Source organism: Elephantulus edwardii, unplaced genomic scaffold (genome assembly GCF_000299155.1).
Source record: "Elephantulus edwardii isolate Elephantulus edwardi_28Jun2011 unplaced genomic scaffold, EleEdw1.0 scaffold00016, whole genome shotgun sequence".
Classification (NCBI taxonomy): Eukaryota; Metazoa; Chordata; class Mammalia; order Macroscelidea; family Macroscelididae; genus Elephantulus; species Elephantulus edwardii.
Window position 1 is genome coordinate 10034404 of NW_006399766.1, and position 17756 is coordinate 10052159.

Genomic DNA, 17756 nt, shown 5'->3' on the forward strand with positions numbered 1-17756 from the left:
TCTATGAGATCATATTGTCATGAAATGTAGAGTCCCAAATACTTGAACTGCTTGTTTAGGGATTTAATATTGTTTTAAAAGTAATTACTAAGTGCAGTTTGGTCTACTTGGCAGGAGAGGAAATGTAATCTTGGTATAGATGCATTGCTATTCCAATAGAACGCTTCCCTTCAGAGAGCCAACATGAATCTGTGGTTTAGTGACTCCTGGAGGTTATCAAAGACACAATCATAGGAAGGGTGTCAAAGGATAGATTCAAGTCAATTTATCAGTGGGATGAGGCAAGAGAGTGGTGTTGAGGAGAACGCAGATATGGTAGAAAGAATACAGTACTGACATGAACCAAGTAAAGACTAGGGCCCAAGATGAAGGAGCAAATGAAGGCGGTACTATGAAAGAAACAGGTTGGCCAAGTAAATAGATCCTTTAGGAGAATTCAAGTACAATGATTTTATATATAATTTTAGTTTGATAAATAAAGTGGTGAGAAATCCACAACTTATCATATATAGTTGATGTGCAACTCAGTGTCACACACAGATGAGAAAAAGACCATAATAAGGATCAGACTGAAGGGAAATAGTATGAAAGTGAAAATTTATGAATAGCTAAGTATTGAAGACATGAGAATAACTTGAGCTGGCACATAAAGGCAATCAAGGTAGGAAGAGTCAACATTCAGTCATTTGTATATGACTTAGTTATGTAAAACAAAACTTTGTTCTTTTATTATTAGTAAAGGTTCTCTTTATTAATTATTGGGGGGGGGATGTTAACAGTATTGATAAATCCCATACTTGGCCAGAAAAATCAAATACAAATACAAATGACTTGAATGATTTGCTTCTTTGGGTCACTGGCGTTAATATTAGAAGCTCTAGAACATTCAAAGTTATTATTCACGTGGTATCTATAGATACCACAGAGCTACCTACCATTAAAAATAGTGTAATTATAGTCAGATGCTATAATTAAACATGAGAAGGTCTAGCAATAAAATGTCATAATTTGGGAAAGAGAATTAGATAGCAAAACTGATTTTGCTTTATTTTGTAAAAGCTTAGCTCATTTTAAGGACACAGAACCCATTAGATGCATGTTTAGATGGTAAATTATGAGGGTTTTTTATTCCCTTATATAGAGATGAGAAAAGGAAATTAAATGGGGATAGACAAAATAGAATATTATCTTAATGATATTTGATCAGATTGAAGAATTTTAGCTTCCCATTCATGACAGAATACAATTCTTACACCTTGGAGGTTAGCAGACTTTTTTAGGAGTGGGGAAAAAAAGATAATAATTTTGCTTCTTCCCATTCCCCCAAAATTAGACCTTGTAAGCTAGAGTCTTAAGAATTACTTGTTTTGGCTTCTTTACCCAGTCACTTTAGGGGGATTTTTTGCCCTACACCCTCCCACCCCCACTCAATTTTTTTGTTGTTTGCTTACTTTTTAAACAGTAATTAAATAATCATTTAGTCACAGTACAGTTTACTCATCGTTGACTGTCAAAAAGGAATCTGGTTTACTGAAGCAACCCTTTTTTGGTTACACTGCTTTCCTTTTTTTTATACTCTATTTTTCCCCCTAGCCAATATCAACAAGAGTGTGGGTTAGTGGACAGATTATCATGACATGCTTGATAGCAAAAGCATTGCACAGCTGTTATTGTGTCTTTTAATATTTATTAACTATTGATTACAGTGTCAACTGAGAGCTCAGCATTTCTAGAATCCTGCCTTTTATTTCTCCATGTAAATAGGCCAATCAAATCCAACTGAAGATTTGAGCAAGAAACACTGTGTATTGTCCACAAGTAGAATATATATAAAAAAAGTCTTTAGAAAAAGGGTCTCTATCTCTACCTCATTGTTAAGAGCAAATGGGTTGTTTTTTTTTTTTTAAAAGAATTTTAAATATATACACTCAAGTTCCTGACCCATAAACCAAAATAACGAGGGGACCAAAAAACCAAAACCTTTGATTTTATTTTCCAGAGATGATGAACATTTGTTAATCCAGCATTACTGCCAAAGTTTGAACCAGGACTCCCCCCTGAGCCAGCCTCGTAGTCCTGCCCAGATCTTGATTTCCTTAGAGAGTGAGGAAAGAGGGGAGCTAGAGAGAATCCTAGCAGATCTTGAGGAAGAAAACAGGTGAGTTTTCTTTCTAGCTTTGTCATTGGTATGCACAATGCATACACTTAACAGACACAGAAGAGTGTCAGGAAATCTTCACTTAGAGTTATGTTATGTCTAATTGTTTTTTAAATAATCTATTGAGCTCCATTTACAGATTCACTTTTCTTTTTGTTTTTGGAAAGAAGAAAATGAATGCAGTAGTATAACTAAGACCTCATAACTTAGGTATCACAAGAACCAATGCTGATGGTAGAATCTGCCTTGTTGCATGTGTTTAGAGATTGTAACTTTGCATTCTAGAATAGCATGTAAGTAAGAAAAATGCAGGCCATTTAAGTTTGTGATTCTATGACTTATGTTCGGCCATTCTCTCTCAGAGCATTCTAGAAAGTAGGTTCATTGTCTCGATCACATTTGGGAACAAAGAATTTCATCATCACATGCAGAAATCATTACTTAGGTGCATTCTCATAGCAGATTTCATAGATAGGAAATGATGTAAAACTTGTGGTATTATTATATCGTATTAGGATGATTCAAGTCATAGACATTTTCCTTTTGAAAGGACTAATTTTTATATATATATATACACACATGTACATATATGACTAAATTTTTACATATGGTATGGAATAATGTGACTAGTAGGCCTTTTATAAAGTATATTCATTGTATCACAGGACCTTTGGTTAAGAAAGCTTTAACACTTGTTCATTTCCACATCACCTTTAGACAAATGCCACTAGGCCAGTCTTTAAAGGAGCAGTGGGCTCAAATTTGTGTGACTTGTGTTCTTTCATCTCTTTGGTTTAGCCCAAGGCACCAAGACCTCTCTCTTGATGCAGGCAACACTGTCTGTCTGTGGCCAGTGCCCTCAGGAAGTGTATCACCTCACACTGAAAAAGTACACTGCATTTATCCATTGTTTTCTGCTGCCCTGCCCACTCCTAGCACCTCAAAACCTCTGACCTAGACTTTGCATAGATCCTTGGCTGGTTGGCTTCCTTTCAGTCTCTTACTCCACCAATAAATTCCCAGTACTTACTACCCTTGGACATCTTTCCAGAACAAAGATCCGTCATCTCATCATGCATTCTTATTTCTCCATCTAAAAAAAAAAAAAGAAAGAAAGAAAAAGAAATCCAGCTTCTCAGTTGGACATTTCAAACACTTTCCACAATTCTTTCTCGAGCTGCTTTGCCAACTTCACTGTCTTCTCGTGTTGTGGCTCTATTGCTGGAGCTATCCACAGTCAGGCTTGCATCATCTGACAAAGGAGTCCTCATCATCCTCATGGCCTTTGCAGTTAGAAACCTATCTTTTCCATATATTCCCAGAAGACTTTCCCAGAGAACTCCTTGACAGGGAGTGGTTATTATCACTGCCTCCCCTTCAAGCAGATGGTGAAAGCACTTTGCATGTACTCAGGAAAGCCTGATAAAAGGTAAGAATACATCAAGACTCTCCTATGAGTACCACCTAGTAGCTAAAGCGGACATTCTGTTGAGTCTAATGATAGTTTTTTACTTGCTTTATTTGCCTGCCACAGACAATCATGGATGATAGAAATTTTCCATTTTACTGAGGATTAGTAGCCATTTGTAAGAAATCTTTTATTATTAGACGGGTCAAATAGGAAGACACAGGTAGGCCAGACATTGTAAATAGACTTTGAGGTTATTCCCGAGTCAGAATGTTTGTATAGTATGAGTGCTGTTCTTCTGTATCTTTCTAGCTCGTTGCGTCGAGTTGTTTTTTTTCTCTTAGCACACTGCCCTCCATGGCAACCAGGCCAAAGAGTACTGTTACCTTCCATTTCTTTATCATTCTGTCATCTTCCAAACACTTTAGTGTATTTTAGGTCATTTAATCATCCGGCAAAGAGCCTGGGTGGTACAGTGGCTAAACAATCTGGTGCTAATGGAAAGATCAGCAATTCCAGCATCTCACCTGCTGGAAAGGAGGAAGAGGTGGCAAGGTGGTGCAGTAACCATTACGACCATGGATACCCCTGTTGTGTACCATTGAGTTGGAAGCAACCCATAGCTAACCCTCGGGTGGGTTTTCAGAGGCAGTTAACTCCATGGGAGGAGACTGCCCATCCTTTTCTGCAGAGCAGCTGGTGGATTGAAACTTTGTGCCTTTGGAATGGCAGCGCTGCTTCTTGCCACTAGGCCACCAGAGCTCCCTTGGATACTCCTATGGAATCTATATGCATTCAAATCAACTCCATGGCAATAGACTGAGAATCTGGCAGAAAGATCTAGGGTTTGTTTCTTTTCTATTGATGAACAAACTCAGAGGTTCCAATGGCTTACCTCAGACTTCAATGCCAATAGGTTAAACCAAGTTAAAATTCAGATTCTAAATAGGAATTCTACCTTGAAATCTGGTCAGTGTCTTGGAGAGAATGCAATCAAGGTATTCATTAGAGGCAAGAAAGGTGAAACTCTCTCACATACTATGGCTATGTCGTCAGGAGAGGCTCGTCTTTAGAAAAAGACATTATGCTGGGAAAGGTTCAGATTTTTTGTTCACAGGGTCACTCTAAGTCAGAGTCAACTTGATGGCACATACCACCTTGCATCAGAAAAATGATAGAATCATTCCGTGTAAACGCCATTTATAGGAAATCTTGGTATACTCCCTGGAATGTATCTTAAATGAGGGAGTATTGCTGAGAGCATTTCCCCAAATAAACCATTTTGCCTACTACCTGTGGTTCAATGATATGTCCTATAGGATATGCAAGGCCATTTACCAAGAATGAGTTTTATTCGCTGAAAGAAAAAATTATTATTGCAGGGCTGCTTAGAACTCAGATTATTGAATCAATGGTTGATGCGGGCTTTCCTGAAAGGCATTTTGACCTTAAGTTTGAGATGAGCTTGCTTTCTTCCTTTTGTCACATATTCATGGCCTGCATATCACCCCATTAGCCATTCCTTGAATTTGCCATATTGCCACAAAGATCAGGTGAAAGCATTGAATACAAACTAAATTTGACTCAAAACTACCTTGATTGGATTGTTCTTTAAAAATGAACAAATAGTAATGTTAGTGAGATACACAGTCTTTTATGTTTTAATTCTTTGTGGCCCCTCTCCCTTGTTACCACAGGTTATTTGGATCTTCTTTCAGTCTGTTCCCTCCTATTTTCTTGAAGTTCTACTTAGGCAGCTTCAGAGCCACCTGGCTGTCTTCATGACACTCAAGTCTGTTGTGATTGAAGTGCTTTTAATTTTCTATTTCCTGTGATCTCGGGAGAACCTGCATAGGCATTAGATAACCCCGCTCAACATCTAGGGGGCTCTGGTGGCTTAGTGGTAAGGTGTTACTCTGCCAACCTAAAGGCACGTGGTTGGACTCCACCAGCTGCTCCATGGGAGAAAGATGGGCAGTCTCCTCCTGTATTGTTTACTGCCTCTAAAACCCCTGGAGCGTCAGCCATGAGCTCGTTCTGACTCAATGGTACATACAGCAATTCAGTGTCTACTAAGCTATCTGTATTTCTCAATTCAAAACTGCCTATACAGTATGACAAATATGAATAGATTTATGGATAAACTAGGAAGAGATATTTAAAACTGAGGTTATCCCAAGCCTTTTAGACTAAAATTAGTCTATCTACATCTGTGTGTGTTATGTTCCTTCAGTCTGTAACTATAACCTACCTCTAAAAGGCAGGCCAGAAAAGAGTAGCTTGGAGACCCCCTCATTTGTGTGTTCTTACATTCTTGAAGTCTGTCAGTCATTCTTATTCATGATGCCTCACCACATCCCCGTGAAAACAGAGACTGAATAATTTAGAATTACCTCAAAAGTGTCTTATCTCTGTCTTTAGTATTCCAGTTCTTCCAGTTGGTGCACAGCTATATCATCACATTCAGTAACTATTTACTGGGCAAGTTAATGAAAAATGAATTTGAACACTTGCATATGGTCCTGACCAAATTAGTTTTTTAAATAATTTTTTATACTTTTTTAATTCATGTAAATGAACGTTTACAGAGACTTCGGGTTTCCAGTCATTCATTGCTGCACTTTTCTCCCTGCCCACCCCCTCCCCCTCAAAGGAAAACTTAATTAAGAATAGCCTTTCTTTCAAATGCTTCTTCTCACTACAGAACTGTTTCTCTCTTTCAGACATTGCCATTTTAAAATGTTAAAATCCATCTCCAAATTTGAGGCCTGTATGTCCTTGCAGCATCCATTAATTACATGCCTCTTAGCATGGATTTTGCTTTATGACACAGAGATAAGGCAAAAGCACTAAGGAAAAACTAAACTCAAAATTATCCTGACAGTGGTGCCTCATAAATTTGTACAAACAGCAACATTAGTGAGCTGTGCAGTCTTTTCCTGCCTTAATTCTGTGACCAGCCTCTCTCTAATTACCACAGGTGACTGTGTACTCTTTGCCAAGGCAGACCTAAGTTTGCAACATGCTTTTGTTAGATGTTTTTTCCTCAGTATAAATTAGGACCTCTTGTCTGCTGACATAACCTTTTTGTGTTCAAATCCTGATGTAGCGTCTGCACTGTCTAAATGAACTAAGACTTGCCTTCAAAATCAAGGTACATGTTAGTAATGAAAGCATTGCTCTTTTGAGAAATAAAGATGTGTTTTCTTCATGCTTTATATCTGCTTATAAACTTATTTTATGATTAGATCATTTGCAAGTCTAAAAGAAAGGTAAATGATGACCTGGTTGACTGACATTGTTAGTGGTGCTAGACAACAAGAGGGAACTTTGTGGACTCTTAAAACCTACTCAGTTCCTTTCATCCATCTTGTTAGACCCTCAAAGATTATGTAGCTTTCATTTGTGTTTCCCCTAGTCAAAATTATTGATATATTTTTAAAAATTCCAATCTGATGACTTATGTCACCAAAGTAAATGTGCTGGCAATCACAATCCTGTCACTTTACCTTGTAAATGGCATGGTGGCTAGGAGGGTGGCAAGATAAGAGTTGAAGGGTTGTAGGAGAGCACAGGAGAGAGCATAAGCTCCTAAAATGTTAGGGTGAGGAATGATGTGTTTGAACATCATGTGTTTCAAACACAATGTGTTTGAACAGCTGTGTTGCTTCTGTAACAAGATGAAGAATGGAAGGTGAGGAAACCCGCTAGCTGACCAAGTTGGGAGGGGCTTGGTGCTATGCCGAGGTGTTTATTTCTCCTTAACTAGTGTTGGAAGCAATTCAAACTAGGGGTCATGCTCTGTGGAAGGTGATATGTGTGGAGAATGGACTTAAAAAGGAGGTAGGTCGTGCTCGCTTCGGCAGCACATATACTAAAATTGGAACGATACAGAGAAGATTAGCATGGCCCCTGCGCAAGGATGACACGCAAATTCGTGAAGCGTTCCATATTTTCGACCCTGAAATGAACCAGTCTGTAACCAAGGCCTACTCCTAACTCCTTTCACCTACAAATTTCCTCTTTGGTTTCAAAGCTAAGTGGATAGTCCTTACGGAGGGACTGTTTAAAAAGAGGCAGGGAGAAGAAAAGAAAAAAAAAAAGGAGGTAGGTCAAAAGTAATAGAAATCAGGAAGATGGGTGGCTTTGAGTGATAGTTAAGAGGAGGTGTAGAGCTGTTTGATTTGGGGTTGATGTGGAAAGGAGGATCTTCAGGTCTGGTCGAGTACACAGCAAGATAAATGAGTAGGACATGGGTAATTAAAGGTACCCTCATGTAAACATCTGTTAGTATAGCCTAAAAAAAAAAAAAAATTTTAAATCTCTTGCAGGAGAGTTGTTTGCTCAAGATACTAGATATGTGAATCATACATTCACGGGTGGTAGTCGAAATTGTAGGGAGGGTTGGTTCATAGGGAATTACGTTGGTAATCCAAAGGCTGGCTCACTCTATTTTTTTCCCCTTCTTGTTGTAGAAGGTCTAATCAGATCCAAGTGGCACAAGGGGAGACTGACCCTCCTTCTCCTGCGGAGCATCTGGTGGATTTGAACCGAAGGCTCTGCATCTTATGGTTCAAACCCACCAGCAGCCACAAAGGAGAAAGATGAGGATCACCTCCCATGGTGAGTTACCACCTCAGAAGGCTGATGGAAGGTCACCATGAGTTAGAACTAAGTTGAAAGCAGTGAGTTGAAATTGTGAGAGTGAGTGAGTATTTTTAGCGAGGGAGTTTGTAGTAGAAGACCATTGAGCTTAATAGAACTACTGGAAGATGTAAACAACTGCTGTTTTTAAAAATTCTTTTTTAGTAGGTAATACTTGCATATTATACAAACCCCCAAAACTTAAAAAATGTATATAGAGAAGTCTAAGTCTTTCCCCACCTTTGTCTCCTAGCTATGATGTTCCCAGCTTCTACAGGCAACCATTTGTACTGATTTCTGGCATAGCCTTCCAAGGAAATCCTCAATTTATGCAAATACTTTTGTAGTTGTTGAGATGATTTTCTACAAACAGTTGTGCTATTTGTTCTGCTCTTTTTACTTGAAAATTTTCATTACTTTCCACATGCTGGAGAAATATGCCAGGAAAAAAAGAACAGCAAAGTGGCTGGCAGGATCACTTTCAGAGGAGGTGAGAAGGGGAAGCAGGTCACGGTATGGCCTTGGGTGAAGGACCACAGGAGACAGAAGATATGCCGGGTAAAGAGGACTATGGGATGAATTCTGTCCAATAGTTACTGTTGGAATTTAGTAGGTAGCAATAACTGTAGTTGCACTGCTAACCGAATGGCCACCACTGGCTCCTCAGGAGAAAAATGGGCAATCCTGTGTGATTAACAGCCTTAGACGTCAGTTCCAACTTGACAGGGTTCAGTTGAATCGTGACATGCTTTGGACTTGAAGTTGAATGAGGGCAACATTATGACATGCAAAATATAATGAAACTAGCCATTCATGCTACTTGACACCATGGGTCCCCCAAACAAGCTGAACTTTTTGCTATTGTTGGTAAAAAGAAGGAGTTTGCCCGTGTAAGGCGAGTGACCAAGCCTTTTCATAGCAAGCATGAGGCTGGGAAGACAGATAGATGGAACAATGGGCCACCATGATTCTGAGTCCCAATTTCTGTCCAACACACAATAACTTAATTTTCTATGGTTTACTTAGGAGTTAATTAATTTTGAGAAGACTAATTCATGCTATCTAGGTCAAGGGAACAAATGAATAGCTCAGAAAAAGGATTTTTTTCCTTTTATCCTGATGGCCTCTCTTGGTCAGATTCAAGTTGTTTTAAACCCTTTGGAGAACAGCATGGAGTTTAACTACACATTTTAACCTATTAAGACAGGGAATATGTAATTTTTGGAGATTACACTTGACACTCTAGTTCAGAGCCCTGTGTGTCTTAGAATTGGATATCTTGGAAAACAACAATAAAAATCAAATTGGTATCTGACAAGCACAGAATCCTGGCATAGGAAATGAGGTGGATGTGAGCACTATGTCTCTGATGCTGCAGAAAACCTGAAGTACCTTTTTGGTGAATAGAACATTCATGTCTTTTAAGTACAATTAGCCAGAAGTTGTCTTCATGCAATCTAGTTCCTATTTTAGATCTTGCATGGAAACGCTTGCTTTCTTTTTGGTGTTTGATTAACTAGACTCCAGTAGGACTGATTGTGGGGATAACCATAGTTAAAGCCCGAGGATGTAATTCCATCCAGCAGATAGTCGCTTCATGTGTTTTTAAAGCCGACAGGATGGGTACTACAGAGGCACCACCACCCTGATTCTCACCCTCACGGAGATCACATTTTACCAAGACATTAAAACAAAAGCAACTAATTATTGGTACACTATATAGTAACCACAAGCTTGAGATGGCTCAGAGGTGAATGTTAATTCTGTCTGAAGGATTGGAGAGCCCTTCCCTAAAGGAGCTGAAGGCACGTTTCCTAAGCTGAGAGAGGGAGGAAAGGATGAATTCAGAGACTGAGCAGGGAGTTGGGAGGCTCCATCACAGAATGAGAATGCAGGTAGTGATTGGATTGGGAGGTTGAGATCGCTGTTTGCAAGGCTTTAGGCAGCCTACACAGGAGTCTGGACTTTATCGTGTAGTCAGATAAACAGTGAAGATTTTTGTGAGCTAGATTGGTGGGCTAGTGGAACAGACAGCTTGCTTCTGGACTAAGGCTATCTTACAGGAATGAAGACAGGGAAGGTTACTGAATGAATGAGGTCCCGGAGGGAACAGATGATGTGAATTATTTTAGGAGAACAACTGAGAAATGATGATTTAAAAAAAAAAAAACCACAACAAACCAGCAACACCATAGAGGAGAGTGATTCACTGAACAGAAATATCTCCTACGTAGTGAATGTACTGAGTTCTGTCTGTCCAAAAGTCATGTAAAATATGCTATATTGATTTTCATATATTCACTCTGCAAAAAAGGACCTGAGGAGAGAGTGGGAAAATCCAAAGATTGCCACAGTATAAACAGTAAATTAGTTAACATGATAGAAATTAGCATAGTTGTTCTGACTGAACCTCAATTTTGGTTCAACTTCCTTGTAGTCAATGATAAGAATAGTAAGCACAACAACAAAACTCATAACAAAAATTCAGTGTTATTTGAATGCTTGCTATGGACAGGAACAGTTTTGTGTACAATCTTATTTCATTCTTGTAACAGGTCTTTCATGAAGGAATTGAGTGAAAATTGTGTGGTTATAGTGTAGGAAGGCCATTTCCTTCCTAGAACTAGCATGGAAGAAGCCTGCATTCAAGTGAAGGCAATTCTTAACTTCTGTCAAATGTGATGGGATCTATTGCTCTTCCCGTAACATTTTTAAAACAAAGACCAAAGGAAATGTTCTGCTGGCTCTTTCTAGTGGCCTTTGGTAATTATGGAAAGCATAATAGGAAGCACCAAAGAAAGGATGACAGTTCTTCAAGGATAAAGGTCAGTATTGACCAAAAATGTGCTCTGCATTAGTGCAAGGAAAATGAGTCTAATAACAGAATCTTTGGAGCTCTTCTCTATTGGAAACGCATTCCCATTAAGGCATTTAAGAGCACAGAAACCTGATTAGCCATCCAATGTCACTCATCCTTAAGTGACCTCAAACTCTACAAGAACAGATTTTGGTGAAGAAATTTAAGACTAACGTGCATATATGAGACCTTCCAGGTATAAAATTTTAGAGAGATGCGCTCTCTCCACTCTTAGAGGTCTCTAACATATTCCCCTCCCCCTTAGAACATGACAGCAGGTAGTCTTCAGTTTAAGATTGTATCTGCTTAAGGTTTGTTATGCTGACTCAAAATGAGTTTATGAATTTTGAAGACCAGGCAAGTTGATAGTAGAGTTGGCTTTCATGAGACATTGGAAGAAATGTCTAGAAGAGGTGCTTACAACTTCTGATTTGCTTTTCTACTTCAACTTCAACTTGACTTGGCATTGACGATTTGGTCTGCAGTTAGGCCTTGGCCAAGGATGTTAAACAACTCCACTGGCTCTTTCTACAGATGTAGTTGATTTGACTACTTTATGTTCTGTCTGGTGGACTCTACTGTAACAGTTTGATTGGGCTATAATTCGTGTAAGTTTATTTTTGTAGCTTTGGTCTTTGTAGTAGAAAAGATTCCAGGATCCGATATGGTCAGGGTGTACAGCAGTGCATGTCAGGAAGTGAAAATGAGGTCATCAAGATTAATTCATAGGGAAAATTTAAGGCCGAATCTAACTATTCATGAGGGACACACAAAGCTGGCATTAAGTTTCTCGGGGGCAGTGTAGGCCTTTTATTTTCTTTTTGCTGACCAAAGACAATGAAAGTTTGAGACTGTGCCGTATTTATCTAAAATTGAAACAGACTTTCCCATCTCTAAAGCCTCTCTAATCCTGGTTTCCTTTCTGAAGGATAAAAAGTAGCCACTGCCATTTTTATCTTGGGTTTTAGGTATCTGCCTGATTTCCAAAAACTCTGGTCACAGTCCTTTACAAATTCAACACCAGAAGAGGATTGTAAATAATAGATGTATTCTACAGGCTTTCTTTACTATTTCCTGATTAGGAAGGTGTGAAAGATAGTCATTCAAGAGAAAGAAACCAATTACTACTGCCTTTTGGAATTCAAGCAAGATATGGATTGGTGTGTCAAAGGCATATTGAGAAAAGAGTACAACTAGATACATTAACCCCGTAGACTTGGTCCAGAAACCTTATTAGAGCAGTGATTTGTAGACATAATTTTATGGTTTTGTCACACACCTTACAGAGGTTGGCAAATCTCAGGAAATCACATCCTGGTAATCTCAGCTCAGTGACTTCATTTTGTCCAGGTGCTCACTTGTGATAAATGTCGTCTTAGCACAGGTGATGAATAGTGTACATTGATTCTCAAAATCTGGGGTAATTACAGTGGTGCTGGGGGCTACTACTCAATTATATATGAACAGGGCAGATACTGGATGATTCTTTCAAAGCATCTGACGTGTAGATTTTCTGTCAGATGCAGTAAACTAGGAGGTTGCTTTCATTTTTAGATAGTGCTTTCAGAGAGATTTTTTTTTTAGTACATCTAGGATTTCAAGTGTATTTTCAAGTTAGTTACAATTCACAGGGAGCCTTATAGGATGTCTGGGTAGATTAAAACCTCTGGCTTTTTAGTTATTAGCCCAACACTTAGTAAGAGCTGTTACTAAGAAAATATACGTCTAGAATATATGTCATCTTACAGTCTGATTCATAATCAAGGGACAACCCAGACTTTTCATCTGCATATGTTGTTGTTAAGTGCCATCAAGTCATAGACGACTCACTGGGACCCTATGAATGAAAGACTTGAACACCTGTATAACTTTCATAATTTCTCCACATTCATAGAGTTTACAGAGACAAGCTATTTTGGAAGTGGATGCCACTCCTGCTTCCAAATATATATATATATATGTATTACTTGTACATTACTCTTCATGATGAAATTAGTGCTAAAAGGAGGTTGCTCGGCCATAGCAAATAGTAAAGCAAAGGTCTGTCTGACTTGAAAACCCTATACAAATTGTCTCTTCAGCCATGGGTGGCAAGAGGCACCAAGTTGGAAGCAACCTTACTGTGAGTTTTTCAGAGGCTATAAATCACATGGGAGGACTCTGTCCATGTTTCACTTTCTCCCTCCAAGCCACTGGTGGAGATTTGAACTGGCTGTATGTTAAAGTTAGCAGCAAAACCACACCATCAGTTTTAAATAACATAAAAAGTCATTTCTATTGAACTAGAATTTTGATAGGAAAGGGGTTGGAATTAAGACGTCTGACTACATGAAAAGAAATCTTGTTATGAGAAACATGAACCGGGGATGTCCTACCATTTTTACTGTATCACTTAAGACAGATGTAAAATATGCATTGTCTTACTTCTCACGCTAAGTTTCTCATTAACTAACACTGTTAATGCCAAGGTCCATTCACATCTTTTCCGAACTACTTTAAGGGTATTTTTCCACTCTGTGTTTGATGAAATATTATAGCATAACTTTAAAACATAGTCATTGGCATTGAAAAGACAATGGGCAATTTCCAGTTTTTAATGAAATGGCCAATTTGGTCAGAATTTAGAGTGGTTTCTATGATTTAGCGGCTTTTAGTACTTGTAGGAGGGTAAATCTGGATTTCTCCAGATCTACTCTTTTCAGATGCAGACCATTATATATGTAATAGAAAGTGTGTGCATGCTTTGGGATGAAAGTTAGTGTAGAGTGTTTTTAAAAAGACACTGGTCACAGTGATGTGACCTTCAGTTTATTTGCAAATTCTCATTATACTACTGTAAAATTACAGATAATAAGGAGGTTCATTTCAAAATATCAGTTGTGCACACTGAAATCACAACCCTTTCAGGTTAGTAGAAATCACTCAAAGATTGCTCTGTCATACATGCTATTTAAGATTGTTCGATAAATACTCCTAAATCAGTGCTAAGAAGGACCCATTGCTTTTATTATTTCAGTGGCTGAGGTAAAGCAAGAAACCCTATCCATTTGGTCTAAGTCTTCTGGCCTTGAGTTAGGAAAAAACACATTTCTTTATATACTTCATGACATAAAGTTAATCGGCTAAATCTACATAGTTGCAGAATAGAGGGATTTTTTTTTAAGCTTCATGGAGAATAAGAAATTAATAATGGGTAGCAGACTTTTTTTTTTTAAGGATGACTGGCTGCAGGAAGAAATTATAGTAACAGAAGCCATGTGCAGTGAATTTGAATTAGAGTTCTTTAGGGAGCTACCCGAGAAATGTAATTTACAAGATAATCAAGAACGTAAATAGATTCTCTGTGGAGTTAGTCTGATCATCAGCAGATACTCATCTGTATTGAAATGACTCCATGACTCCATTCTAATAATTACAGAATCAACAGGAGTGGGATGTGTATGTATAACTTCAAGGAAAGTAAACCAGCTATCGGTAACTCTGTAAATTGACACCTGAATAGTAAAATGAATATACTGTGTCCTTATGGTTAAGTTTTAAAATGACACACTTCAGAACAGTAGAGATCCTATTGACCAGTCAACAGAATGTTGTTGTTAGGGGCTATAGTGATCATATGTGATCCTATGAACAATAGATCTGAAAGTGACCCTATCTTCTTTTATCTCTGTCTTGCTCACTGTCAGTCCATCTCATTGAAGGGCTTCCTCTCCTTCACTGACCCACCACCTTGCCCAGCACGATGTCTTTTTCCAAGTATAGTGTCCCTTATACACCTTTTAAATATTACACAAACATCTCCAATTATGCACATTTAAGAAAAAGTATTGGCACAAGATATTTTTATGTATAAGATAGTGACTGAATTAACAAAAGCCCCATTTCCTTAACCAAAATACATTCTCAGATAGCTCTAACCATGGTCACACTTCCTAGGAAATGCATTGTCTCTAGTTCAGCCCCTAGAGTCACACTTCTTCTTGATGATCCTCCTGAGAATTCTTAAATGCCTTAAGAGAAAATTGTGACCTAAACAAAAAGACAGTGTTTTACTTGAATGCTGGCCAAAATCTCTTTTGAGCTGCCTTTGGAACCTTAGTCTGGCAGACTGCTTGAGGAAGAACAAGGAGTCCCTCAAAATCAACTTTGTTACTGAGTTTACTGGGAGCTGAATGTGTGTCACATATTTGTGTAGGAGTAAGGCACTTGTTTAGCTCATTTAATCCTGGTAGAATGAATTTAGGTTTGAATTAATACTGAGGGAACCCTGGCTAGACATAGACAAAAATCAGTGTCTCCTGGTAGGCAGTTGATTAGCTCTTGGTGTAAGGCACCTTCCTCTGAGCCTGCTTTTGTACAGTGTTGAGAGAATATGTGTCGTGGAAAAGTACAGAGACAGAGCTAGACTTTAAAACAAGACCCATCGTCATAAACCAAAAATGGGAGGGGGGGGGGATGAGAGCGTAGGTGGGCACTGTGAACAGAGCAGCTGGTGGATTTGAACTGTGTGCCGTCAGGATTGTGGTGCAGATTCTTACCTCTAGGCCAACAGAGCTCCATACAAAATAGTTGAAAAGGGGAAAAATAGAAAGGAACCATCCTGACTGCAGTAGGAGCCTACAATTTACATAGAATCATGAGCCCAAAGGTAGCAAAGCACTGAGGATGGAGGTGAGGGGTATATTTAAGGAGGGAGCATCACAGGCTTAAAACCAGAGACTGGCTGCCTAAACTATGATAAAATTCTTTATTACCTGATCACTCTAGTCTGTAAGAAGGTGCCAAAAGCCACTCCTCTGTCAGTTCATATCCACCAGTAGCTCCATCATAGATTCACAGTCTCTTCCCATGCGATTTACAGCCCCAGAAACCCAATAGAGAGTCAGCTATGAGTAATTTCCAGTTTATACGACCCTCCATCAGGTTTCCAAGGTTGCAAGTCCTAACAGGAGCATATCTTCCCTGGTGAAGTATGGTGCTGTTGTGTTCTGTAGGGTCAGAACCAACCGTTAGATGACCGTCCCTCTTGCAAGTTTCTAGAGGCAGTTAATCACGCGGGAGGAGACTGTCCATCCACCTTCCACGGAGCGGCTGGTGACCTGAAACCCTATGCCTTTGGGTTTGTTGCGCAGCTTCTTGGCACCAGGCTATCAGAGCTCCCTTGATGAAATATAGTTTATCAACAATAGCAATCTGTCACCTGTTTTTTACTGTTTATCATAACTGGAAGATAGCTATAAAAAATTGTAATCAGTGTCTGAATTTATAAATGTCTTAGGTTGGAACTGTATTCCAAAGAAAATCCTAGAGTGTTTGGGGTTTTGCATGTGCTAGTATTTGTTGATACCAATCAGATATAAACAAATAAAAGTGGAACAGCAATATAAATATTGAAATGAGAGAAAAAAAATCATGGAAGCAAACAAATATGAATCTAAATTCATAGACTCAAAATGTAAAAAGTATGGCAGAATTAAAAGGAGAAACAAGCAAATAGATATTTTATCACTTCTAGCAAAAATTGAGCTCTGGAGGCCATAGTCACTGTTAACCCCAAACCTGCAGTTCTTTGTTCAAATCCAGCCTCAACTCCTTGGGAGAGAGATGAGCAATTTCCTCCCAAGTCATCTGCAGCCTCAGTAACCCCAGGGAGGGTTAGTTGTTACTCGATTCAGACTCAGTGGCAATGAGTTGAGTTCACAAGACTGACAACTGCAAGAATTATAAAATTACTAAGAATCTAGATAGTTTGCATAAAAAATTAATTGACACTAAGTATATATGTAGAGCCTCTACCTTTCAAGTAGGGAGCTATGGTGGCCGAGTGATAAGAAGCTGTGCTGCCAACCCAAAGGCATGCGGGTCAAATCCAACAGGTGTTTTATGGGGGGGGGGGAAATGGGTAGTCTCCTCCCGTGTGATTAACTGTCTCTGAGTCTCTTCCAACGCAACAGTACACAGCCACCTTTCAGATGGGAAAACACACATTTTTCTTTCAGTCTCTGAACTTTTCTAAAAAGTGACATTGTCAAAGGAAGTACTAATCAGTTTCAGACACTGAATCATGCGTGGGTTCTCTGATTAAAATGAAACTAAATTAGAAATGTGCACTAAAAACAAAAATGAACTCCTAAGTGTAACAATAGCAGTAATAACACACAGCATACCAATAAGGGTTTTGAAAAGTTTTAAATAATTGCAATAGAAATCACAAAATGTAAGCAACTAAGTCAAGTTGTATATATAAAAATTTTGGGCATACAGTTAGAATGGTCCCTAGAAAATAAATGTATGGCCCTAAATGTATGTATATGTTTGTGGTGATGTTATGTGCCATCAAGCAAGCTATTTCGGAAGGGGATGCCACTTGTGCTTTCATGCTTGTTTTAATTGGGAAGCTCCACCAAACACTGCCTGCCATGGGTAACCATTATTACATTTGACACATCAGTGTCAGTTTAGCATCACAGCAACCACGAGTTACCTCTGTACAGTGATGCACAGACAAGTGCTATACCACTTAGACGAATGTGCGTCAGAAACCAATTTGAACAAGGCTTGATGGCTGCAGATTAAAAAATCACCCACCTTGGGCTGGGTAGCATAACTTTGTCTACTAGGCCAATGTAGCTCTATGTTGTTGTTGTTAAGTGCCATTGAGTCGTAGACGTCTCATAGAAACGCTAGTG

General features: G+C 38.8%; 1 protein-coding gene across 5 annotated transcripts in view; it reads left to right on the top strand.

Annotated features, from left to right (window-relative positions):
• The window catches only part of DMD (dystrophin), a 1058866-nt gene that overhangs the window by 1007188 nt on the left and 33922 nt on the right, over positions 1 to 17756 (top strand). For 4 of the 5 annotated variants that reach the window (XM_006881772.1, XM_006881771.1, XM_006881774.1 and 1 more), the window contains one exon: positions 2000 to 2158. The exons of the other annotated variant lie outside the window; for it this stretch is intronic. In XM_006881772.1, coding sequence (XP_006881834.1) covers positions 2000 to 2158 — 159 coding nt within the window. The remainder of the gene's footprint in view (positions 1 to 1999; positions 2159 to 17756) is intronic. 5 annotated transcript variants of the gene reach the window in all.